This window comes from Hibiscus syriacus, unplaced genomic scaffold, assembly GCF_006381635.1.
Source record: "Hibiscus syriacus cultivar Baekdansim isolate YM2019G1 unplaced genomic scaffold, ASM638163v2 tig00111088_pilon, whole genome shotgun sequence".
Lineage (NCBI taxonomy): Eukaryota > Viridiplantae > Streptophyta > Magnoliopsida > Malvales > Malvaceae > Hibiscus > Hibiscus syriacus.
Window position 1 is genome coordinate 2104691 of NW_024062978.1, and position 27574 is coordinate 2132264.

The 27574-nt window shown below is 34.5% G+C and overlaps 2 protein-coding genes and 1 pseudogene across 2 annotated transcripts in view; 1 reads left to right on the forward strand and 2 right to left on the reverse strand.

The window, feature by feature from the left end:
- Positions 1-7582: 7582 nt before the first annotated feature.
- On the reverse strand, positions 7583-9817 carry LOC120152384 (PI-PLC X domain-containing protein At5g67130-like). Its single transcript, XM_039164609.1, has 9 exons — positions 9782-9817; positions 9463-9699; positions 9260-9382; positions 8913-9050; positions 8685-8783; positions 8292-8595; positions 7918-8141; positions 7765-7851; positions 7583-7630 (listed from the first exon to the last, which is right to left on the reverse strand). Exons 1-9 carry the CDS (start codon positions 9815-9817, stop codon positions 7583-7585), a joined length of 1296 nt encoding a protein of 431 aa, XP_039020540.1.
- A 1824-nt stretch (positions 9818-11641) lies between these two features.
- Positions 11642-27574, reverse strand: part of LOC120152185 (floral homeotic protein APETALA 2-like) — a 31652-nt gene continuing 15719 nt past the window's right edge. The window contains exons 11-12 of the mRNA XM_039164457.1: positions 12736-12748; positions 11642-11675 (exon numbers count right to left, since the gene is read on the reverse strand). The gene's annotated coding sequence lies outside the window, so the exon portion shown is untranslated. The remainder of the gene's footprint in view (positions 11676-12735; positions 12749-27574) is intronic.
- Positions 12785-26630, forward strand: LOC120152385 (annotated as a pseudogene).

The following is a 27574-nucleotide window of genomic DNA, read 5'->3' on the forward strand; positions in this document are numbered from 1 at the left end:
AGGTGTAAAAGACAACCTTTCATTTTCCTTTCGAGATCCTCTGGAATCTGCTCGATTAGTGTTTGTTTCCTCTTTCTTAACCCTTGGCTGGGTTATTGTAACACTTTTCGATGAATCTTTGCTGTAAGAATTGGCATTGTTGACTTCATTCTCCTTTTTCCGGTACGTAGGTCTTTTGGAACTAGACCCATCATTCGATTCAATCTTGCCACTTTTCAAGACATTTTCAATTAATTCTCCAGAAATGACCAAATCTGCAAAATTTCTGGTTGCATTCCCCATTAGATGATTTAAATAAGGGGCCTTCAATGTATGGACAAACATAACTGTGGCCTCTTTTTCTGACAAAGGTGGTTGAACTTGAGCCGCAGTGTCACGCCATCTCTGGGCATACTGTCTGAATGTTTCATTATTCTTTTTCTCCAAGTTTTGGAGAGTCCATCTATCAGGGACCATGTCTGTCACATGGCGATACTGCTCTAAAAATGCTTTAGCCAAATCTTTCCAGGATCTAATGTTGGCTTTGGTCAATTGAGTATACCATTTTAAAGCCGGTCCTGTCAAACTATCCTGGAAGCAGTGAATTAACAATTTTTCGTCCTTCACATATCCTGCCATTCTTCGACAAAACATAGTAATGTGGGATGAAGGGCATGTAGTACCGTTATATTTATCAAATTCGGGAGCTTTGAACTTGATAGGGAGGATTAGGTCTGGAACCAAACTTAACTCACTAGCATCAAATCCATAGAATGATTCAGTTATTTCCACGGATTTCATTCGTTCTTCTAAGCTCTTGATCTGTCTGGTCAGCTCTTCATTTACTTTTTGTTTCTCAATCAGCTCATTTAAATCTGGGATCAACTGATCAGTATTAAGATCCCCTATTTTCACATCTGATATAAGCGGATTTTTGCTTGAAGATGCTGGATCCACTTGTTGATCTTCATGTGGTTTAGCTTCTTGTAATGCAGATGTACGAGCATTGATTTGTATAGGGGTAATACCAGAGTGATAAATTGGTTCTGGTGAAAAACCTAGAGGATATATGGGTTCTTGGTCGACAGATACAGGATTTTCATGCATTTTTCCACTGATAGCCTGCCTTTTAAACATGTCCTCTATCTTCTTCATCATACTGTCTTGTGAATTTGCAATGCTGGCTTCAATTTTTTCCAACTTCATTCTCATTTCCTCTTGTTCTTTATGATGCTGTTCCTCAATACGCTGTATTTTATCTTCCATAATTCTTTTAGTAGCTTGTCTAGTACCGTAGTGATGTAGAATTTCTCTTTTGGCCAGAATAACTGCGATTGAAAAATCTCTTAATATTATTTTTCAAATTTTAATTAATGAATTTTAATAAATAACAATTCATAGCGAAAATTGTGAAATGAATGATGAATGTATGCAAAATGCATGTATGCAAAAAGATATTGATCCCAAAAAGTTAACTGTCATAGAACAACTTTCATCGGCATACAAAAGTTTCTTTATAATAGTTCATAACTACAGATAAGGCGTAGCTTTCCTATTAAGCTCTATAATTTCTTTCATTAACCATGACACCTTCTTTCCACACTTAGAAACTGGATCAACGTGATGCTCAATTATTTCGGCTTCAACAGCTAGTTCCCCAACATATCTGGCAACCTCGCTCATTTGCACCATGGCCTCGAACACCATATTGCTTCTTTCTTCACTTCTTTCGACATAGAACTCAGTTGACTTTTGCCATCGTTCAGTTGTTCCTTCAAGAGTTTGCTCTAACTCAGTGATTCTGACTTGACAATTGTGCAGAATTTTTTCAAGATTTCTAATGCGTCTTCGCAGTGAAGCATTTTCTTCATTACTTTCCTTGAGATCATTAGGTCCTAGACGAACCTTTTCTTGAAACAACGATTCCTCAAGTTGCAAAATGTAAGCATTAAACTCTGAGTTTTTGTTTCTAGACTGATCCAGATCCTCTTCAAGTTTTGTTCGTGCTTCTTGCGTTCTTTGATTAAGCTTTTGGATTTGAACATCTTTGTTTCTGCATCTTTGCATCCAATTGCTAGCCACTTCTTGCTCTACCTCAAGTCTGGTGTTGAAATTTTTTCTTTCTAGCTCCCATTTTTCTTTTTCAACATTGGATTCTTCCATCTTTTGGCCTCTGACTTCAAGCTCAGCAATCAACTGGTTCATTTCAGATTCAAATCCCTTGAACATGCTATTTTTCTCACCTTCAAATTTATCAACGACATCATTCTTCATTTCTTCTAAATCTTTGGCTCGATCTCTTTCTCTTTGCATTTCATTCATGATCTCGCGATGCTCAGCCTTGTGCTTTATAATTCGCTCTCGTCTGTCGACTTCAAAATCTTCCATTTTTTGCTTTCCTTTTTCCAGGCTTTTGAGTAGACGGCTATTCTTTTCTTTAAGATCTTCAACTCGTCTTTTCTCAATGTTCAATTCTCTGGTTATCTGTACCGTTGATTGGCTGGGTCCTGATGCTTTTCGGGATTTATATAACTCCTGGTAATCTTTCTGTAAGGCTCTGTACTCATCCTCACCTTTTTCTTTATCTTTTCTCAACATTGCACATTGTGATGAATGAAAGTCAATGTCAACCCCCAACATAGCTTTATCTTGTCTCATTTGATCTAACTCTTTCGACCAACCTTCTCTTTCTGCTTCAAACTCAGCTCTCAGGATTTCAATCTCTGATGGAATCACCTTGATGCGATCATCCATAGAAATATCCTCATTTTGATCTGGTAGAGGAATATTTTCGTTTTTTCTGACAGATCTCCATTCTTCATAATCAGGAGTTAGCATTTCCTTTGCTGCTTTAGCTCGAATACAAAAAGTTGTTTTCCAAGCTGTAACGGCTTCCATGATGTTTCTTTTATAATTTTTGCTGTAGAATGCGAACTCAGATGACTGTAATCCAACAGTGACAGGTACAAATTGACGACCTTCATACTGTCTTATAACCAGCAGTGGTGCATATCCAATTCCTCCCCATAATCCGAGCAGCATTACCCAGTTGTAATCACCACACCTGTAAAAGAATTCCCTTTGTATTTGCCACGGGGCTCGCCAAACAATGTCATTGCTTTGCAGATTTCGAAAGGCATTAATCCACATATCTTTCTTAATTTCTTTCGGCCATTCCTGCTCCAGAAATTCCTTTAATGGTGAATAACCCGTATTGAAGCGTCGGTATGAAACCTTTTCTGTTCTCCAAAAATGACTACGGATCCAAACATATAATAATTGAGTACACCCTGAGAATCGTCCACCTCCTAACCTTCTGCAAGCATTTAATGATCTGAAGGTCTCTGCTAGGATGGCAGAAACAGGATTAATCTTCTTCGGTAGTTGTTCAAACAAGTCTACCACTGCAGCTTCAACATATCCCAATGCTCTTGGGAAGATGACCATACCATATATACACAGAGCAAATAGATCGAATCGTACTTTAGCGTCTGGATGACTCTGAATAAGCTCTCTGATGTTGGTCCAAGCAATGCCTTCGCTTTCGCCTTTTTGTTTTGTACGGGATGCTACCCATTCTTCTCGTACCCCAGCAATCTTTGCTAATTTAACTCGAAAGGGCTGAGTTTTAATTGATTTTGAATATATTCGACTCTCCAAAGCACCTTCAAGATGTAACAAAGTTTCATATTCTTCAATAGTAGGGACCAAGTTCTCCTTATTGAAAGTGAAGCAATTGTACCCTGGATTCCAGAATTGAACTAGGGCTCTGATTAATTCATCATCAACTTCAACATAGAGCAAATATGGGATGTCTCCGTAAGTCTGATAAAACTGCAATTTTTTGTTTGAATCCCAACTTTCCCAAATACCTCGCAAATCTTGCAGATCATTTCTTTTTAGTGAAACTGAAGCATAACTGGCCAAGTCAGATACATAATCATCCTGCAGACTATCTCCTTCTTGTCTTTGTAAATCTTCAGCCCACTGTCTTACTTCTGAGTTTAGAATTACTTGACTTGAACCCTTTTTATCCATGGATGAAGGTTTTCCAATGAGACTATTAACACAAGGATCAATGTCTTTTATCCTGTATGATGCTATGCAAACAGAAAAATAAAGAACACACAAAAAGAAAATAAGTTAGTTTAAAGGATAATAACATTTATTTAATTTAAACATGCTTTTCTAAATAATTTAAATAAACATGTAAAATAAATTAACAGGAAAGACATAATTCATTTCTCTGTGTGTACACCTATTTTGGACAAAATTTCGGCATGACTTCTGATTGGAAGAGTTTCTAAGGTTTTTTATATGCAGGGTTTCAGAACTAGGAGTAAAGGTACCCGAATTGTCCTTGTTAGTGCCCCCTTGGGTTGCTAACCCTCAATCCTAGTCCATTACAGACTAAAGTGGATCGAGTTCAATTCGAGGGGATACATTTCTCTATGCCTGACACGGAGAATAAATTCTCACGAAGACAGAGAGCATATGAACCCCGAAAGTTACTTGCTAGGTCTGACACGGAGAATAAATTCTCACGAAGACGTTGCTTTCACTTTCACTTAAAAGGGACAACTCAATTATAGAGCTTTATGTTATGCAATGCAAGTGTTGTGTGTGTGAGGAGAAATGTTAAACTTTTGACATAAAAATAAATACTGAAATAAAATACTTGCAAATAAAAACATATAAATATTATAAAAATAATAAATAAATAAAAAATTTGAAAAGAAAGAATTAAAAATTAAATATATGAATTTTTAATTAATAGAGACAATTTATAATTAATTTTTAAAAGTTTGACCAATCCCCAGTGGAGTCGCCAAGCTGTCGTAACCGGTTTTCGTCCGGGCACGAAATATTTATTTTGGCAGGGAAATTGATGTGAATAAATAATTTTGAAAATAATTTGAGAGTCGCCATCGACCTTTTGGATCAGGTAGGTCGAATACCTAAAAATTTTCTTTTAAAATAGTTTTTAAGAAAACCATATTTAAAAGATGAACTGATCTGCGTTTTATAACCAAAAATTTGTTCTTTTTAATAATAAAAAGGGGTTCGTGGTCGGTTACGTTTAGGGAAGGATTAGCACCCCTACAACGCCCAAAATTGGTACTTTTTAATTATAAATTGTCTCTATTAAAAATTTAAAAATTCAAAAATATATTTAATTTATAATCTTATAATTTCAAAATTGTAAAAAAATATTTATTTAAAAATATCCGAAAAGAACTTCTAGGTGCCTTAAGACAGCTCTTTTCTTTGATATTGATAAATATTAATTTAAATAATATTGTTTGATTTTAAAATATCAGAATAGGACATCCAGTTGTATTAAGACTGTCCTTTTCTTCGATATTAAAAATAAATATTTAAAAGTTAATATTTATTATATATATTTATGAATATATATCAAAATATAATAAAATAATAATTCTATTAAACAATATATTTAAAAACAATAAAATAAATAAAGACATATAAAATTAATAACTAAATTATAAAAATAAAACTAATTACTAATTATTAATTAATTGAAATTATAGGGTTTAAATATATTTTTTTTTTATTTAATAATTTAATGACCAAAATAAACTTATCTAAAATTCAAATTTTATAATAAAATAAATTAAAAGTATGAACTAGGGACTAAAAAAATATATTTATTAAAATTAAGGAATTAAATCTGTCATTTATCCTAAATATATTATTTTAATAAAAAGGACTAAAATGAATAAATTTAAAATTCAAAGACTGAATTAAAATTCTTATAAATTCAGTTTAGTGACCAAAATGTAAAGTTTACAAATATGAAGGACTGCGGAAGGGATTTAATTATTTTGTAATTACGCGCATAGTCCTTCCCGAAACGACGTCGTTCGGGAAGGACTATAAATGTCCAAATCGGCTGGCCCGAAGGGCCAACCATTTCATTCCTCATTTCCTTCTCTCTCTCTAAACCGAGAGAGTTTTAAACTCTCTGCCTTCTCTCTAGCTTCCCTCACCGGAGGGAAGCCGGTCACCGGTCGGCCACCGTGTGCCGCCGTGTTCATCACCGCCGGCCACCGCATCCGGTGGCCGAAAAAAATTATTCTTATACTAATAAATAGATCGGACCGTCCTAAGGACGGTTCCGATGTTCTTTTTCCTTAAATGGCTCCCAATCGGAGCAGATCTGTAAATATACCTTCGGTATTTTTGGTTCTCCGGCGATGTTCAGTGTTTCCGGCGACGGTCAAGGCTTCCTTGGTAAGTTTCTCCCCTCTCTTCTTCTTTTTGTATTTGCTCTGTTGGGATCGTTGGTAGTTTTATATCTCTTTCTTTTTTTTTTTCTTTTTGGTTCAGTCTCTGTCTCTTCTTTCTGTCTCCTCTTCTTCTTTTTTTTGTTTCTGTGTCTCGTTCTGTCTCTCTTTTTGTCTCGCAGGTGGGTGGTGGCTTTTATAGCCACCACCGGTGCGGTCATCGGACCGGTCCGAAGAGAGGGCTTCGGTGAGTCACCGGTCTACCAGTGGTGACTCACCCCGTAGCCTTGGCGTGGACGGCCGGCGTTGATCTTCTGGAGCCTTCATTCGGGACGTGGCAGCGGCGGAGGCGTCGGCAGTGGGCCATTGGACCACTTGGCAGTGAGGCGGCGGCTGGGATTCTGGAAGCATCAGAGGCGGCTGGGTGTGGCTAGGGTTTAGAAACCCTAGCTGAAACCTTACTAATTGTTTAGGGTTTCTGGTTGTCTGGACCGGTTCCGGTTGGTTTGTAACTGGGCCGGTCCAGTTGTAATTATTTATTAAATAATAATAATAATAATAATATATAATATTAATAATAATAATAAATACTAATAATAATAATAATAATAATAATAATAATAATAATGCTAATAATAATAATAATACTAATAATAATAATAATAATAATAATAATAATATTAATAATGATAATAATAAATATTAATAATAATAATAATAAAATGGATAAAAAATAGTATCTTCAGCGTGCATTAAGAACTTTTGATAAATTTGAAGTTTCGCTATGCAACACACCAAACATTAAACCATTAGATTTTGGGAAAGAAATAGAAATAGAGATGACGACGAACAATGAAATTCAGTGGGTTGAGGGGTGTTTCATTATGTTATATATATAGATTACACTAATGACTAATTCATAAAAAGACATATATGAAACATATATTTACCATTCTTGTTAAATGACACTAATTCCCACTGTCATTTACAAAATGTTTAATTGTCATGCAAACCCTTTCTTTTCCATACTTTTAAATTTAATCCTCTATTTTCTAGTTTACCATTCGATTATCAATTCGAAATTACAAAATGATGATGGATCAATTTGAAAGGCTGAAATGAATGGTACAAATTTTGAGTAACTAAAATAATATAATAATTATTTATGAAAAATCCGATTGTTGGATTAAGAGAAAAAAATCGATGATCAGATTTTAAAGAAATACCGATTCGAGAAGACAAAGATATTACATTGAGGATGTATAAATTCGGATCTAAGTTTAATCGAATGGAGAGTTATTCAATTAATAGAGAATAGCAGCGCCTGGTCGACGAATGTCCGGGTAGGGGTTTTATCAACCACGCGATGAAACATTCCTGCAAGTTCCAAATGGTTTCCCAGGCTGCATATGAACAAAACACAGATATCTCAACAAACTTCATCTTTAAAAGTTGGTGAAAATTTGGAACCAAAAAAGGCATTGGAAAAAAGGTATGAGTGAATGGCAAAATAAGCTCTGAAATTACTTAAACAAACCTGACAGGCTTTAATAGTACTACATCCGCATAATGTTCGGCCATTCATGGTATCCAGATCGCCAAAAACACCAGCTCCATCACTCCGCTGCATGATTTATCCCGTGTTTAGTGGGTTAGTACTAACTTTGCATATTTCAAAACAGATGAATACCAGATAAAAGTCGACTGCCAAGAAGTTGGGCATCTTATTCCCAGCTGCTCTATAGCAGGTTTGGACCATGTCAGTTAGTGGTTTTGAATGCTCTTTGCAAACTACATCTTCAGCTGGTAAAGTGGCGAAGTAATTCATTAGGAAAAGTGAAGCCTTTTTTGAAGAAAGCGGCTGTGATTCTTTTCTGTTATGGCATTTGCCTGGCTGTACCCCACTGTCTCCAGCTGAAACCCCCAAAAAACACCATCAACCCATTACTACATACATAGCTTGTATATACAGTCACGGGATTAGGGTTTCGAGTCTAAGTTTATACGGATCAAGTAGTCGAAACTCGTACCCCGTGGATAATATGCATAAACAAAGTTATGTACCTTCGTTTTCCAAAAAGTAATTCCACTGATAAGCAATTCCTTCATCCGCTTCCTTCCATTGAGCTGAAGAGAAGACCAAACACCTGTGATTTGCTTGCAGCATTTCTTTCACGGTAGGCCAATCCCCACCATTTTTGGGCATCTTGGACAATGGGAACAAATACTTGGTCAAACGGGTGGTTGCAAAAAGCTTAGTTAAGCCTTTGGGTGCACGCACGTAGTCCTGAATTATAAGGGTTACAATCTGTGTTGGATTTCGACTCAAGAATCCTTCCACTTCCCTCAATGTGTTACTTGCAGGTTGCTGAAATGAAATACCAATGTGAATAATGCAAATTAGAACATATATATTGTCATTATTGATGATTTATTAAGATGGAAATGTTATATTACGAAGGCAGTGTGAGTGAAACATAGCCCTCCGGATGAATGGCAGAGCCAAATATCGCCCTTGAAATCGTACATGTCCAACATCAGCCCCCTAACTCCATTCTAAACAATGAACAAAACGTAAAGCAAATTAGTTGAAACATGAAGAAATTTATTTTAGTTTTTCCAACTATTCATTCTCTTATAGTTTTTAAAAGATTAAGAAGGTGATGAAAGACGAGGAATACAGACCACCAGTTGATTAGTAACAGAGTCTTCTTGATTGTAAATTGTCACTCTTTGAACACCTGGTAAAGTTGGAGCAGCCAGCATGCTGAACGAGTTGTGAGTTAACAACCACGAATATCTGTTGAAAGGTAATCCATTAATCTGCCACACCACAATTCACACCAAAAAAGGAATGAATTTCCGTCATTAATTGCTGAAATCACCAGATGAAAGCATATACACGCATAGGATTACAAAACCAATCACAAAATAACTCGCAGAAAAGGAAGAAAAGAGTTCCCTTACCAAAAAGGAAACAAATCTGCATCATGTTAGCCAAAAGCCACGAGAAAAAAAAAACAGAAACTTACAATAGAAGTGGGAATGGTAGCTTTGTTTCTGATACAAAAAGGATAAATCTTGCCCAAAATAGGGCAGTTCTCACAATAAAGACCTGGACCACAATCTGAAGCCTTGGTACATGAATCATAAATCTGCAAAATCATCAAACATTTTCATTGGAAGAAGGAAAATAGGAGAGAATGTGAAAAGAAAAAAAGAAGAAGAAAGACACCTGGCAAGCTCCCCAAGAACAAGAAGAGGAAACGTTGATGAAGGAAGAGGTGAGCAACAGAAGAAACAAGTACCCCACTGCAGTGGCTCTGGATAAGTCACGGTGGTCCGTCAAACACGTCCGGGAAATGGAGAACCAGAATTTGAAATTGGGGAGTGGGCGAAGGAAAGGGCGAAACCGACACTCATCGGATCCGCTGGTAGGGAGGGAATGGCCGTCCTGCGTCTCGGGATCCACCTGAGGGGAAATGAATCCCATCAGCAGACTCAACAAGTAAATGCCGAGGCCGCACGTGATGAATAAGCCATGCAGAAAATACATGCGTAAAGCGTAGATCACCATCAATGCCAGACATCCGATCCAACAGCTAACGATGTGAGGGACCGTCTTGTCCAGGACATGCTGGTACAGCTGCGAAATCTTGAACGTCCACCGCGATACGACGGATGCATGGTCACCTCCCAGGGCAACGCCAATCGGTACGGTCTCCATCGGATGGCCCCACAAAGCAAACAAAGGCATATTTCTCTCTCTTTTTCAGATATAAACAAGGCTCCGTTTCTGACATTGTCCTCTTCTTATTACTAACTTCATGAACCCTGCTTCAGCGCATGGCTTTTTAGTTGGGTCAACGTTATCCACCGGTTGCGGTGAACCGGACTTTTTTCCTAAGAAATTCAGATCATGTTCATTTTTTAAAATTATTAAGTAAATAGACAGTAAATATCATTTTTGATATTTCTGAATTTTAATTGTGTAATAAAAAATTATTTTTATCCTAAATTTATTGATGTGGCTCTAAATGACGGTAAACAGCCTTGTTTAGTATCTCAAATTACTGGTGCAGGCAGATCTTTCTGTCGAATTCTGTTTTAAACAAGATCAAGCAACTTTGCTCTCGTTTCTTCTGGAAAGGAACTGACAAATCTGCATCTGGTGCTAGAGTGAGCTGGCAGACTATTTGTTCTCTCAAATCTGAAGGAGGACTAGGAATCAAAGATCTTAAGACCTGGAACACAGCATGTATGATCCACCTTATCAAAAGCATTTTAGCAGGCGAGGGTTCTCTTGGGGTCGCTTGGATTAAATTCTATGTTTTAAAGGACAGTGAGTTCTGGAACGTTGATATTCAGCCTAATTATAGCTGGAGTCTTCGGCGCATTTTGAAACTTCGATCTAAGGCCTTTCCTTTTCTTATTATTGGATCTGTCAAAACGAAGGAGATCTGGGATTTATTACGAGAAAGACGTCCTCATGTCCCTTGGCAGAAAATCATTTGGTTTCCTCTCCACATGCCCAAATATAGCTTGATCACTTGGATAGCTCTGCTTGATCGTCTCCCTACGAAAGTTAAACTCCTTCGAATGGGTCTAATCTCTGACTGTAAATGCAATTTCTGTGATAATCTATTTGAAACAAGGGAACACCTGCTTTTCCAATGTCCTATGGCTAATCAACTATGGCATTATGTCTTCTCTCATGCTGGTCTTACCTTTAATATTAACTCTTGGGATGCTCTTTTAATGTGGGCATGTTCCACTTAGAAGGGAAAATCCCTGCTTTCTTCCATCATGAAGCTTGCATTCTCTGCTCTTATCTATACCCTTTGGGACGAACGCAACAAACGTCAGTTCCAAAATCGTTCCAGAACTGCCCAAGACCTTTTCCATGCCATTAAAGAGACTGTGAGGTTACGATTGAGGGATAGGACTATAAATATGAATGACAATGTTAATATCTCTCTTGTTGAACATTGGGAAATATTTTGATTTTGATTCTTCTGTAAGTAGTCTTCTTTTGTAATCTGAACTCTGAGGTTTTGTAATCAGGTTTTGTTCTTGGGTAATAAAATTTTTTTGAATTATCCAAAAAAAAAATTATTTTTTAATTTTGAAATAGTAATATTTTGAAGTTAAAATTTATTATAAATCTATGTATTAATTTTAAAAATTATTTTAAATTTTGTACATTTAATAAATTAATATTTAAATTTTGTACATTTAAAAAATTAATATGTTGGTTTATATTATTAAATTATTGTTAATTAATTGAAATATATTTTAAATCTCTCGTAATTCTAAATTTGAATGAATTACATTATTCTAAAACATATATTTTTGTGATTTTTTACATAAAATATTTAAGAAAAAGTTTAAAATTATCTAAATTTAAAACATAAAAAATATAAATAACTATTGAAATATTAAAAAAAAGTATAAAATATAAAATGAGAGCTGAAATCCAAGTTTTTGAATTGTTCTTATCATCTGCCACGCGACATTTTTTTACTAAATGTTATAAAACACTTAGAGTCCCTTTGTAATGAAAATTACTTTTGATTAAGAAGTTAATTTTTATCTCAAAATTAACGTCAAACGGGTAAAAATAAAAATTAAAAAAAATTATAGTAGAAATAGTAGTTTAAAATCAATCACAAAAGCTAAGGGTCCATTTGGTTCTAAGAAATATAGACTATTTTCATTTTCTTAAAAAAACATTGAAAAAATAAGTTTGTTTGTAAAATTATAAAATAATTTTTAGAAAATGAAAACAAAACTAAATGAAAATATAAAAACATATTTTCAGTATTTTCATTAAAATTATTTTAAAAATTTGAAAATATGAGATCTTGGTTTTAATTTAACTTACATTGATTCAAATCCTTCTAACAGCAATTTTTTTTACTTAATAGTATCACTACAGCAAAACTGATATGTAGTGGCGTTTTTAGCGGCGTTTGGAGAGAAAACGCCACAAAAGTTAAACATATAGCAGCGTTTACAATCGTAGCGCCACAAATTGATACTTTAGCGGCGTTTTTACAAAAAACGCCGCAATATATCGGTAAAGTAGTAGCGTTTATACCACAAACGCCGTAACAGTGTTAATCAATAGTGGCATTTTTAGATAAACGCCATAATAGTTTTAATCAATAGTGGCATTTTTTAACAAACGCCACAATATTGTAATCAATAGTGGCGTTTTTTTGTATAAACGCCGCAAAATGTTAAATATATAGTCCTCTTTTTCTCCTACCCAAACCCTAAAATCAATTAAACTCTTCTTCCCTCAAAGCTTCTTCTCTGGAACAACAATAGCTCTCAAACGATTTCTACCAACGCCATCGTTTGTATGTCCCGGCGACCAAATCGGTCCTCTCACCGACGAACTATAACACAACTGCACGATTTGATCCCTCTTATCACTAATGATCTTTTTCATTTTTTTGGTATTCTGAAAATGGGGAAAACCCAAAAAGCTAACGTATTTGAGAAAAAGAGAGCAGGTGTTGCCTTGAGTAAGAGAAATTATCGTCGACGGAATGTCTAAGTGGCGTATTTGCTCTGATGATGGATCAAATTATCGTTGGGAGGATATCGTCCGGTCTCGCCGTCGAAACTGGATGATGACACGAAAGGAACTCCTATTGCTCCACACCCTTCCATGGCCAATCACCTTCTTGAAGGTAATAATCTATGCATCTTTCAGCCGCTATAATTTGTTTTTCTACGCTCAGTCAAATTTAATAGATTGTATGCATATAGGATCTTCGAAGCTTATTGAGAATGATAATAGAGGAGTGGATAAATACCCGATGTTTAGAACTGAATTTGGTAACTCTGTGGTGTTGAAAGAATCTTCAATTGCAAAAGCAGTATCTATCCTCAATGAAGATGAAGTTGCCTCTACTGTTACTCCAAGTAAACATTTATATCGTCTATTTAAATTTATTTTAATTTTTATTTAGTTCGCAAGCCACCTACAATCAAGTTTCATACTGTAGGTGAAAGGTCGTTATCTGTTTCAAGTGAAGCACTGAAGCGCGCAAGGACTCTTCTTGGTGAAATGGATGAAGAGTTTCTGCATATAGAGTTTACACAGAGGAAAAACTTAACGATACGTCGTCAAACAAGGAAAATTGCTTTCCTACGTCCTTTCCCCATGAATGAGCACAACTAAATTCTACTGAACAATATGGTGAAGACTGTTTATGCATAACTTTAATGTTTCTAAATTGTAATATTTTGTTGTTAAGTATTTTTATGAATAACTTATGTTATAATTAAAATGTATGGTTGTTGTTAATATGTAAAATCAACTAATGTTTCTCCATATAATGTTTATACATATATCAGTCAATTTAGTTGATGTACATTAGAAATGAAATATGTAAAATCAACTAATATTATCTAAATAAAAGGTAATTAGCGGCGTTTGTATCCAGAAACGCCGCTATAGATCTGACATGTTGCGGCGTTTGTATCCAAAAACACCGCTAAATAGTAATATTGTAGTGGCAATAGAGTTGTATATTGTCATTTATAACGGCGTGTTTTAAGCAAACGCCGTAAAATACTTTGAATTTAGTGGCGTTTGGTAACAAACGCCCCTAAAAAGTTGTACTTTAGTGGCGTTTTTGACATAAACGCCGCAATAGTGTGTCCCTTAGTGGCATTTTCGTAATAAATGCCGTAATAGAATAGTTCCTTTGTGGCGTTTTTAATATAAACGTCGTAATTGTCCTTTAATTTATTAGATATCCCTAATTCTGCAGCCCGAATCCCTTATTTGTTTTATCCCCAAATCTTCTTCCTCGAATTAGCAGTGCATACTTGACAAATCGGTGCACCACCCGCCACCATCACGCCGCGGGTGACCACTGTTGCACCACCAATCATCAACGTCGCGGCGCATCAAGCTGTTGTCGTCAATTTCTATTCACAAATTTCCGACCATCTCAATCTCAGCTTTGAAACAAGGTATGTACAATCATTACCTAATCTCAAGCGATTCGTGTGATGTAGTTTCAATCGAGTTTCTCTTCTTGCCAACAACATTAAAAAGAGTTTTCAAACAAGCTGCTAAGTGGCCCTCTTTTCTTGTTTTAGGAGAGAGCGTTGGTGTATCATGGATAAGTGTTGATTTGTTACGGGTTTCCTCATATGGAAAGCATAGTGTGTTCTTTGGAGAAAAGTATTGAAAGTTAGTGTTACTTGGTCGAGGTACATTAGACCAGATCATGGTAATGGAGTAGCGTTTTAGCAAATTTATGGGTTCAATTTGTTGTTGATGCTGTGTTCTTTGCTTTCATACCCTGGGTTTCTCCAGGGTGGAGTGTTATTGGGCTTTCTAGTTTGAAGCTTTGCATGTGTGCGCATTGTTGAGTTATTCTTGTGCAGAAGGTGGTCTATGCTGATTTTAATAGGGTATTAGTGCAGTTAATTGAGCGTTTTCATATTATCATGGATGGTTGATTAGAGTGGTTTCGTTAATCTCTGTATCCCTGGTGATATAGATTCTTGCTCAATGTTTTTGTCAAACTTCTAGGGTGTTTTGGTTTATGAAGCATTGTGTCTCTACTGTTGGTTGGGGTGTTGATTCTTGCTTGTGTTATTTTTCATTATTCTAAGTTTGGGAGTCCTTGGGGTAAAGAGCAGATATCGAGCTACTTGGATATGATGTTTATTAAATGAACGAGAAGCTCGACAGTCTAAAACGTCGTTTGGATCTTCTTGAAGCTTAAGTTGGAACTGCTTCTTCTAACCCTTCTCTTTTCAGTACGTGATTCCAATTTTGAATTTTATTTAGTTTAATATCTTTGTTGTGACCTAGTTCTTATCATAGTTTGTTTAACCTTTCGTTTGACCTTCTAAAAACCATAGTCTTTCTTTTATTTTTTTCCCGATGTTGTAAACTTGGTGATTAGTGAATTTTGCTTTTGTATCTTGAATTTCCTCCTACAAAACTCGGTGGTTTTTAATTTTCAGCTTATGTATCGAAATTAATGCAAATAAATACATAGTCTTTTGCCATATGTATTAGGGTTTTTACTATGTTCATTATCTTTAATTTCCAGCTTATTAAGGGCACATTGTATAAACTTAATATGACTAACGAATGCAAAATTGTAGTTTGTTCACCCACCCTCCTACATAACACATCCTTCTTTTCGGATTTTGCTGCTAATAAGCTAATGTTTCATGGAAAACTGGAAAGTCTAATTATTTTATTGTTGCATTGTTGTTAACAAAGATTTTTTGGTTGCATGATAAGCTTTGTTTGCTCAAAATGTAAGTAAAAAGTTTTATAGATCTTAACACGGTTGTGGGAAGGGTTTATATTTCGTTCTAAGTTCTTAATGCCTCTCTCGGTAACAATGAAACATGAGTCTGTTTAGATGTAAATGCTACATTTCGATGAAACATGTGTAAGTATTTAGTTCTATAGTATGCAGTTGTATATAATTCTCGTTATAATTTTTATAAATTAACTGAGATACATTTTCTCCCATACAATTTTATCAATTTAAAAGTTGTATAATTTATGAGTGATTAGTTTTATACTATGCAAATATTATTATGCACTAAATATGATAATTTAATGCTTCTGTTTAGGTTCTAATTTTATCTATATTATTACCAATTAACATTTGAAATTGAAACTCCAGAAATACGAAATGGATAAGAGTTGGATGGATTTCTCAAGGGTAAGCGTCGAATATCGAAATGGAGTCGAAAACTTTCTAAATTTAGCTTTTCTGAATGCAAGCCAAGAAAATATGATTCTTTGCCCTTGTAAGAATTGTGTGAACATTAATTGGCACATTCGTGAAGTTGTGTACGAGCATCTAGTAATTTTTGGATTTATTCGGGGGTATAGAAAATGGATCTTTCATGGAGAGATTGTATCAGGTAGATCTGCTTCCACGAGTTACTCGACTTATCGTGCTCCTTCTCCCCATCCAACTTTTAGAGAAGATGACATGGAAGGGATGTTACGAGATGCATTTAATATGCACAATCATCAGTCGTATGATACAGAAAATTATTGTCAGGATGATGTTAATGATTTCACTGAGATTGGAAGAAGTGGATGTGATGAAGAGCCAAATGGAGAAGCGGCAAAGTTTTACAAGTTGCTGAATGAAATGAATGAACAACTTTATGAGGGATCAAAGTTTTCAAAGCTTTCTTTCTGCATTCGTCTTTTCCACTTAAAATGCTTGGGAGGGTGGACTGGTAACTCCTTTACGCAATTGTTGGAGTTACTAGGAGAAGTGTTTCCTTTTGCAAAAATCCCTCAATCATGCAAAGATATGAAGAAAATGATCAAAGATTTGGGTCTTGGATATGACAAAATTCATAGTTGTCCGAATGATTGTATGTTATATTGGGGTGATCGAAAAAATCAGGAGTCTTGTCATGTATGCGGAAAATCTCGATGGATGACTAGAGAGACAGAAAATGTTATTGAGGATGAAGCTCAAGCACGATCAAGAAAGAAACCGATCAAGATTCTGCGATATTTTCCTCTCATACCTAGGCTACAAAGATTGTTTATGTCCTCCAAGATTGCTGAGTCTATGAGGTGGCATCATGATGGCAGAACCGATGATGGATTATTACGGCATCCTGCAGATTCTTTAGCTTGGAAGTCATTTGACAACAAGTATCCAAGTTTTGCGAGAGATCCTCGAAATGTCAGGCTCGGTCTTGCAACTGATGGGTTTAATCCATTCAAACTCATGAGTACTTCGTATAGTACTTGGCCTGTTGTACTTGTTCCATACAATTTGCCTCCCTGGATTTGCATGAAACAATCATCTTTCATCTTATCCATGATAATCCCCGGCGAGAAAGGCCCCGGAAATGATATTGATATTTACATGCAGCCGCCAATTGCAGAGTTGAAACAGTTATGGGAACGGGTCGAAACATACGATGTATTGACAAAGGAGAACTTTAATTTACGCGCTACTTTATTATGGACAATTAATGATTTTCCTGCGTATGCAAATTTATCTGGTTGGAGTACCAAAGGTCGTTATGCTTGTCCATGTTGTGCTGCACAAACATGTTCGAAGTGGTTGGTTAATGGAAAAAAGTTCTCTTATATGAGACATCGTCGGTGGTTACCTGATAATCATAGATTTAAATGTATAAAGAATATGTTTGATGGTGATGAAGAGTTTCGAAATGCTCCTGACCAAACAACCGGCTCTGAAATATTCAGAATGTTGAAAAATATCAATTTTACTTATGGAAAGATGAATCAACCAACTAGTACACGATCAAAGAAAAAGGCAAAATAGGTCAATGAAGAGCTTGAAGTTGACGAACAAACTGATGATGAGTCTGATGAAGAGGATGATCCAAATGAGGTAGACTTGTGGAAAAAGATGAGTATATTCTTCGAGTTGCCTTATTGGAAAAAACAGATTTTGAGACATAATCTTGATGTAATGCATATTAAGAAGAATGTCTGTGAGAATATTATCGGGACCATTCTGAATGATGGCAGAAAATCTAAAGATAATCTTAAGAGTCGACTTGACTTAGTGGACATGGGAATTCGACATGATCTTCATCCGTAATTACGTCCGAATGGAAGAAATTTCTTGCCGCCTTCTATTTTTTCTCTTTCGAAGAAAGAAAAAGAAGTGTTTTGCACGGTGTTGAAGGATATAAAGGTCCCAGATGGGTATGCATCAAACATTTCTCGATGTGTTAGTGTTAAAGATCGAAGACTTTATGGTTTAAAGTCTCATGATTATCACATATTAATGCAAGATTTACTACCAGTAGCTGTTCGCGGTTGCATGTCGAGTAAGGTGACGTCTTGTATCATTGAACTTTCTAATATAATGAAAGCCATATGTGGGAAAGTTCTAATGGTTGAAGAACTTGATAAACTACAAGATCGAGTTGCCTTGACTTTATGCAACTTGGAGAAGATATTTTCGCCTTCATTCTTCACAATTATGGTGCATCTGTTAATTCATCTTCCTCACGAAGCAAGAGTTGGTGGTCCCGTTTTCTATTGATGGATGTACCCTATAGAGAGGTGTTAATTGAATTACATGTTTCAAATTACTACTGATTATACATTTGAATAAAATGTATTTACGTAGTATGTTGTTTTCTGTATAGGTTCTTGGGCAAGTTGAAGTCTTATTGTCGTAATAAGCGTTATCCGGAAGGATCAATTGCTGAAGGGTATTTGGCAGAGGAATGTATGACATTTTACTCTAGATATTTGGAACATGTTGAAACAAGATGGAATAGACCAAATTGAAATGATGAGTTAGGTACTGATGACTTAACTCAACATTATTTGTTTGGAAGTTATGGTCAACCATTAGGGAAAGTTGAAATTGCACATTTAGATGACACGTCTTGGGTACAAGCACACTGATATGTTCTTTTCCATCACGATTCAATAGATCACTTTCGCACGTAAGTCTTTCGGACCCAATCCTAATGAAATCTCTTTATCTTTTATATTTATCAATTTTTAACGACATAATATTCTTTATAGTGAGTTTAAAGAAGTATTGAGATCTCGAACACGCTCCCGAAGATTAAATCAGCGAGAGCTACATAAGTTATTCACAGAAACTTTTCATGAATGGTTAGGCCAGACGGTAAGCAACTAAATCTTACGGAACACTTATAAATAATATATGTCTTTCTTTTTATATCGACATCAATGCAAATTAATTCACCATTCATGTGTAATAGGTTTGGAGTGGGAGAGAAGTTAGTGAAGAAGTTAAATGGCTTTCTCAAGGTCCGAATAGAATAGTTAAAAGATATAATGCCTTTCTCATTAATGGGTTCAGGCTTCACACGAAATCTCGTGAAAGATTAAGGAGGACACAAAATTGTGGAGTCGTAGTTACTTCATCAACTACAAGTTATGCTACTGTAAGGGACAATAATTCGCAGGATGGAGAGGTCGATTATTATGGAAATCTTACGGACATTATTGAGTTAGATTATTATGGAAAACGAAAGGTTGTGTTGTTTCGGTGTGACTGGGTTGATGTAAACAGATGTATAAAAAGAGATAAATTCGGGTTTTCAATGGTGAATTTCTCTCGATTAATTCACACGGGTCAACGTTTTATGGATGAACCATATGTATTTTCCTCTCAAGTGAAACAAGTATTTTATTGTCACGATCCAATGGATGACGGTTGGTATGTTGTGCTTCGAAATACTCCCAGAGACTTGATAGACATCGGGGATGGAAGTAAAGATGACATTGAAACAAGATCAGAGTGTTTACCTCTACTACCACAAAACTTAGATGAAACTATCAGTAATACAACACAATTTCAATGGGTTCGGGAGGACGTTGATGAAGATATTTATGACAAATGACATTACATAAGACTGTTATACGATTTTATATCTTCATTTATTTATTTATAATGTTATAACCCTTAACATGTTGTCTTTCAATGTATTCATTAATTAAATCGTTTTTTATTACTCATGTTTGTTTATTACATATATAATGCCGAGGAAAAAAATATCTGATTTGCGGGTTGTTCGAGCTTCTGAAGACCATGAAGAAAGAAATAACGAGGAAACGAATGCACATGAGTCTTCCGAAGTTCCTGAAACTGTTGAAGAAGTAGAAATTCAAGGTAATCTTCGAAACTTTATTTACTACTTTGTTCATTTTCAAAACTGACATTTAATAATTTCTTATATAGTTGAAAATGCTGGACCGCGCAAGACTCGAGGACGTACAACTTTAAAGGAATTATACCAACTTCCTCCTGGGCATCGTGTCAAAGTTTCAAGAAACGATGCCGGTCAACCTATTGGCCCAGAATCACGTCTTCTAACAGGTTACTTAGGCATAGTTGGACGTAATGCGAATCTGTTACCGATCAATTATGATTCATGGCGCAAAATGCCTAATAGTAACAAAAATCAAGCGTTGGATTTTGTTAAGGTAATAATGTCATTATAATAGATACTCTATATAAATTTAATACTAATTTATACTTACGGTGCACACTTATTTGCTGTATAGGAGAAATTTGTTTTAGAGATCTCTGACGATTATGTGAAGCAAGCGTTAGGGAATAGATGAAGGGACCACAAGAGCTCCTTAAAGAAGAAATACTTCAAGAATGATCTCAGCCTTGAAGAGAAGTTGCAAACAGTCCCACCAGGAATGCTCAGGTACCAATGGGAAGATGCAGTCAGATTTTGGAGTTCTCAAAAAGGACAGGTATGATGTATTTTTCATAAATACTTGCAACAAAATTTAAATCATCATTATAAGTGGTTGTTTGACATTGTAGGACCGAGAGCATGTTGGTGTTGCTAGCAGGCAACAACAAAAGTTTACGCACACGGCTGGATCGAAGAGCTTTGCTTGTATAGCTCATGAGGAGGTATTATAGATTATTTAAATAGTTTTTTTGTATTCCATGTACATACTAACTCATAGTAATTACATTATGGTACATTGTAGGAAAATACATCCGGTTTTAAAGTTGGTCGAATCCAACTCTTCGACATGACACATACGAAGAAGGATGGCACTCCTATGACTGCTGACGCTGCAGAAATTATGGTACGTTTATTGGGTAGATGTTTTAAATTTACCTGACTTTATTTATATTTGTACCATGACATTTTTTATTTTAATTAATTATTCACTTTATTATTAGGAAAAATTGAGGGAGAAAAGGACAGAGTATCATGCTACTGCTTCGAGTCAAGGTATTGTTAATGATGATGACATTGAAAACCAAGCTATTAATGACGTTTTGGGTCCTGAAATATATGGTCGGGTGCGCTGTCAAGGATCATTCGTTACTCCCACCAAATATTTTGGATCCAGTTCATCACAGTACATGTCATCACAGTCTCGATCTTCCCAATTAGAAGTTGGTCGTTTAAAAGAAAAGTTGGCTGAGATGGATCAACAAATGGCTAACTTGAAAGCGGAAAATGAAGCAAGGGAAATAGAGAGAGCAGCAGCGGAAGCAGCTAGAGCAGCAGCGGAAGCAGAGAGAGAAGCAGCGGCAGCACAGAGAGAGGCAGCGGCAGAACAGAGAGAAGTAATATATCAGCAGATATGTAAAGAATTTGAAAAACGACTCAATGATATGATGTTGATGATACAAAAAACGCAACCTCAAAATCCACCATCGTAGCCTCATTTATGTTATGAGCATTATGTTAATGTTACTGAACCGTGTTTAACTTAACTTATATTACGTTAATGAAAACTTTTATTTATTATATTGGATTTGATGTTATTGTTGTTTTGTTTGTTGGATAATGGAACAGGTTGAAAAAACAGATTTGGGGTATTAAGTATAATTTTTAGAACTGTTAAATTCTGTGTTATTTAGCGGCGTTTGTGATAAAAACGCCGCGAAATCTCAAGACATATTCTGCGGCGTTTGTAGGAAAAACGCCGGTAAAAATAAACATCTACTGCGGCGTTTGTGAATAAAACGCCGCTAAACATCAACGACTATTGCGGCGTTTTTATGCCAAACGCCGCTAAATATCAATACCTTTTGTGGCGTTTGTTGAACAATCGCCGCTATATGTTGTCACCTATTGCGGCGTTTTTTTGTTGAAAAACGCCGCAAACTTTAGCGGCGCTATTTTTAGCGGCGTTTGTCTTTACGCCGTAGGTGTTTTTAGCGGCGCTTAAAAACGTCGCTATAAGTAAAAAAACGCCGCAATAAGCCACTTTTGCTGTAGTGTATCTTAAACTTTTAAACTTTTGCAAAAAAATCAATATGGTCATGAGCTTTTTTATATTTAATGTTATCCTTAAACTATTTTTTTTTAAATAATTTAATTTTGTAGTATTTTAATATTTAATGTATTGAATATTTTAATACTTGTTAATACTATATATTTTAAATTTAAATTTAAATTTAAATAATTTATTAATTTTTCAAAAAAATAAATTCTCAAACTTACAAAAACAATTAATTAGGCTCTTAAATTTAGTCAAAAATCAATTAAGTTCATCTATCACATCATAATCCATTGTGAACTATCATATCAATATTGTATATTATCATGTAAATTTTATAAATTGTAATGCAAGTTGCATGACGATCAATATTTGGTTTTGTTGGTCAAAAGATTATATTAGTTTTTTTCTCAGATTAAGGGTCACATTTAGTATAAAAAATTAAGAGTTACACTAGTTCATTAAGTTTGAGGCTTTAAATACCGCTAAATATATTTTTTATGTTAATGACATTTTTGTATGCTCTTGCTTACAATAATATTTTTTAGGCTTAAGGGTCACTTTTGTCCCAATAGTACACATAATTTATCATTTTCTCTCCTATCATATTTTCGCATCAATTTAGCCCTCAAAGTTATTTAATTGCATCAATTTAGCCCTCAAATTATAAACACTAATCCCTAAATTCTAAACTTAAAACCCTAAATTATAAACCCTAAGTTAGGGTTTAAAGGTTATATGGTTATGGTTTAAGGTTTAGGGTTTATAATTTAGGATTTTAAGTTAGAGGTGGGGTATAGAATGATACAATTAAGCAACTTTGAAGGCTAAATTGATGTGAAAATATGATAGGGGCAAGAGTGATAAATTGGATCCACTATAGGTGTAAAAGTTAGCCTTTTGCCTTTTTTATACTTTATGATTTAATTGATGTGTAACATACAACAACATTATATCCTTATTATAAATTTAAATAATTTTTTTGTGTTTTATATTTACATAACTCACATGTTCTTATGTAATAATTTTTTAAATAATTATATTTTAATTTAATTATTTAATATTTATTTGTTCATCTTTATTTTTAAAAAAATACTTACAAAATATATTTTTATTATTTTTGAATTCCATATTTCATTATATTAATCAAACATGTTTTCTATTTTCTTTTAAAATTGAAAATTATTTTATGAAAAATAAAAGAAGTAAATAAAAACATAAAATATTTTCTAAAACCAAACGGACCTAAGATTTCTAGATTTTTAATTTTTAACTTTGCATTTGGAAGCAAATTATAATTTACCTTTACTGATGCATGGGCTCCACTCAATTATATATTTATATTTTATTTTAATAAATTGATACTAACATATTTAAAAATAATAATTTTTATTTTTAATAATTTAAAAATAAATAAAATTCATTATTTATATGTTAAAATATTAATAGTGAGTTATATAAAATAGATTTTTATTATAATTATATTTTTATATGTATTTTTTATATTTTTATTATAGTTTAAATTGATTTGATCCATATATAAGTGTAAATATAATTTAAATGTTATATTTTTAATTCACAACATAATATCTATAATAGACATTTTATCTTTATAAACTTACTTTTAACAATAATCCCAAGTAATTTACACATTCATATATCAATTTTAAAAGTTCGTTTCTACGATACTTTTATAGTTGGATTTTCAAAAATTATACTAAAGTGCTCAAAATAAGATAAAAAGAAAATAAGGCGAGGAAACAAATACGCTAGTAGGGTTAATTTGATTAAGCCTTAATGATAGTCTTTTAAAAGCCCATAAGAATTGCAATTCACTAAACCCAATAAGCATCATCGAGCTTTTCGATACCATATCACCGGCATCGTCTCCCCCTCATTTCCTCTTTTGTCTGGAGGACACAGATCCTCCTACTAATTCATCGAAGAAGAACAATCAGGTGAACCAATGGTTAAAACTAGACAACAAAAACCCAAACCCAATAAACAACATCCCCAAGTAAGTTTTACTTTTTTTTCTTCTATTTTTTATATGATATTTGATTTCCTCTTTTGTGTGCTTTAAACGGGTTTGGGTTTTGCAACTTGTGAATGCTACTGATAGAAGAGAAACCAAATAACTGAATGATACTTCAGTTTAATGCTTTTCACGGTTGATTGTTTCTTCATCCTGGTAAATTACTAAATATAGCATCTAATTCCTCTGTACGAAATACAAATGTTTATCAGATCATATCATGATGAGGAACACTGCAATAGTGTAAGATCAAAAGAAGATCCCTGTAATGGGCCAGCAATTCCAATTATAATTAAGGTTTGAGGTTTTGCTTTTTAATTTTTCTTTAATAATTTTTCACTGTGATAGCTCATATATTTATTCTGATTTAAGTTTGAATGTCTTAATTGATAACTATAATCTACTTACTTATAGTTTGTCAAAAGGCGGAGGCTGATATCTAACCGTCATCTAATCAAGCAAAACCTGCAGTTAGTAAACCAAAGAAGACATCTGGTAAGGACAGTATCAAAAAATCAATACAGGATCAATCAAATTAGTAGTGGCTGAAAGTGGTTGTGAGAGCGCTGAAAAAGTTGAAGAGGTGATGAATTATCACACACACACACACACATATATATAGTGTCTTTGTTCCTGTATGTCTGTGTCTTTTGTAAGTTAGGGCCTCAAGTCCCTTGTTTCGCATGCTCAAGAATCTTGATATGCTTGGAATTTTTCTGTGCTTACTTTGCATTCTTCTTTAGGTTTTACTACAAGTAGATGGTAATGTTGAAGCTGCTATAGAGTTTCTGGTAGCAGAACAACTTGGTCTGAAGAAGGTGCAGCTTTAAATGATTCACATGCTTGCCATGCAAATGGCTCTTATGGTAATTGCGGGTTCAGTACTAAGGCTAATTCTAGATATATTGTTAGGGTTCTCCCTTCATTACTTTTTCATTTTACTCTTTATAATGAAAAAGTCCACTTTGTTTTTATAACATCTTGTGTAGGCTTTTTTAGTCGGTAAGACAGTTGTTGATGAATATAGAAAGATCATTACAAGATGCAATATGAAAATCCTATTCGCAATATATGGGTCCTAAATTTTGAAAATGCAGGGCCACAATTTTATCAGTTGTGGCCATTCAACACCATCCTAGCTTTATTGGATTTATGGATCTGTCTCATGTGAAGATTTTCGGAGATGATTAGGAAATTCATATTTTTACTTCAAATGAAACAACGCTAACTGGTAGAATATTCATATTGAAGCCCTCCTTTGCCTATAGTTTCTTGATGATTAAAACAATAGATTTCTTCTTATTATTATTATTACCTCTGTTAAATCTGATTCTTTTTACTTGATACCTGCTTGACATTTGGGGAGGTTTTGCTTTCTATGATGTTTGAAGAGGTAATGTTTTGACATATATGGTGTACTTATCTATCCTTAAATATGTTATCCAGGTAATGATGAAAATGGAAACAATGAACAACACAAGGAAGAAGCTGTAGAGAAGACCACGGAACAGGATCCATCTAGTGATGGCACTAAAACTCTTGATGGTAACACCTATCGGCCAGATGAAAAGGTTCAATGCAGTGATGAAAATAATAAATATTTTTCCTTAAATAAATTACATGTATGATTTAAAAGTAAAATTTTCACACTTTTTCCCTCTTTTAACTTTCCGAACTGCAGAAGATTCCAAGAAACAAGTTATGTCCTTGTGGATCAAAGGAAAAAGTACAAGGCTTGTTGTGGATCTGTTTTAAGGAGGTCCTCGAATAAGCTTATAGTGTATACCTCTTACACTCTAGTTTGCTTTTGCGTCTATTTGTGCTATCTGAGCTAAATGCAATATATACTAGTTCTTCGAATTTAGATAAACACTGGCATGTGCTGGACATTTTTCTTGTAGCACATGATATCGGACATTGGATCTTGAGTCCCTCTCACTCCTTTTTCCTGAACACCTTTTTCTGTATAGTAACCAAACAAATGAGGTCGGAAAGGGTAAAAAGGAGCGGAAACAAGGCAAGACAGGAGTATCTGCTAAATCTGCGGGATCTCCTGGATCTGATGGAGGGCCTCCTGACGTGGGAGCACTTTGCATATGAGTTTAGTTAGTGAGTGTTTTGCCACAATTTTTATCCTAAATGACTTTGATGCATAATTGCATATATATATTCATTCTAATTTCCAACGAGAATTTATTCTCATTTTACTTGAGGAAGAAACAGAACTTCTGATAGAAAATTTAAGCCATTTTAGATAAGTACATCTTGCTGATTATTTTGTTGTTTGCTTTGGAGATCTCATACATGCCAATGCCAGGCAGTCTCTTGAAAATGAATCTGAGTGCTCCGTGGCCTCTGTCAGATTCTCCTTTATTCTCGGGATCCTTATCCATCTACATGTTAAGCAGGCAAGCAGGATAACCAGTTTCTGCTTTTCAACTCCCAAGTTTATTTTGAGATTCCATGTAAATAGTTCTTATGTAGCTTTGGCAAAACATGAGACTATGCAAACATAGAATGATGATGGTGAAAAGATTAGTAACAGACATGGTATATATTCTTGTCTAAATATGCTACTCTTCATTGTTTAAAATTTTATCTAACTTGCCGGTAACATTTGCTTCTTTTAGAAGCATAGAATATATATTAGTGTTCATAACTGTGTTTTGTGCATGCATATGGAAGACCTACTACCAAGTGTTTCAAAGTTTTATTCCCTAGTACAAGTGTCAACCTGGTGTTATCATTTTGGGTCTTTCATGGCAACTGGTTCATTGAGTTTGCCTTCATTTAAAGTTGAGATGCTTACTTTGTCTTTTGATAAATAAATTCTAAAATTAGAAAGTTGTCTTTTGATAAAGATTCTTCAAATATCAATCGAATTGAGAATCAGTTGATAATAAACAAACTGGCCATATTAGATTAAGATTTTTCTTGGTCAGCTGCCCTTAGCCATTGCCACCCTTTTATGGCGAAAACTGAAAGCCACCCTTTTATGGCGAAAACTGAAAGCCACCCATCTGAAAATAAAAAAGGCAAAGGTTTACATGATTAATGTATATAATCCGTTGTTTATTTGATTTTGCAAAGGTTTTTCCTTTTCTTTTCACTGAAAAAGATGAAAATAACAGCCATGTTCAACGTTTGTTTTGGTGGACCAGAGCTCACAACGCTCCATTTTCGGCAACTTGACAGAAACTGAGCAATGAATTCATGAAAAGAATGGGCAACGCAAGTCCAACGAAGAGAATATGAACCACGTTTTCTTTTTCATATTTCTGCAAAAGGAAATGTTATTTCGAATTTAATAAATATATTTTATACAATATTATTTTAAATTTAATAAATCAATATTGTAAATACACTATTATAACGTGGATGAGATTACAATTTGAGATGCTTAGGTTATTGAATGATCCAGCCGACAGAAAAAGTGGATTTAATGAGCCAAAAATTATTTGGTAGTGAAAGGAACAGGACATTAATGTGGTTATACATATCCCTGTGGCCTCAAAAGGGACATAACGGTAATAATATTAAAACTATACC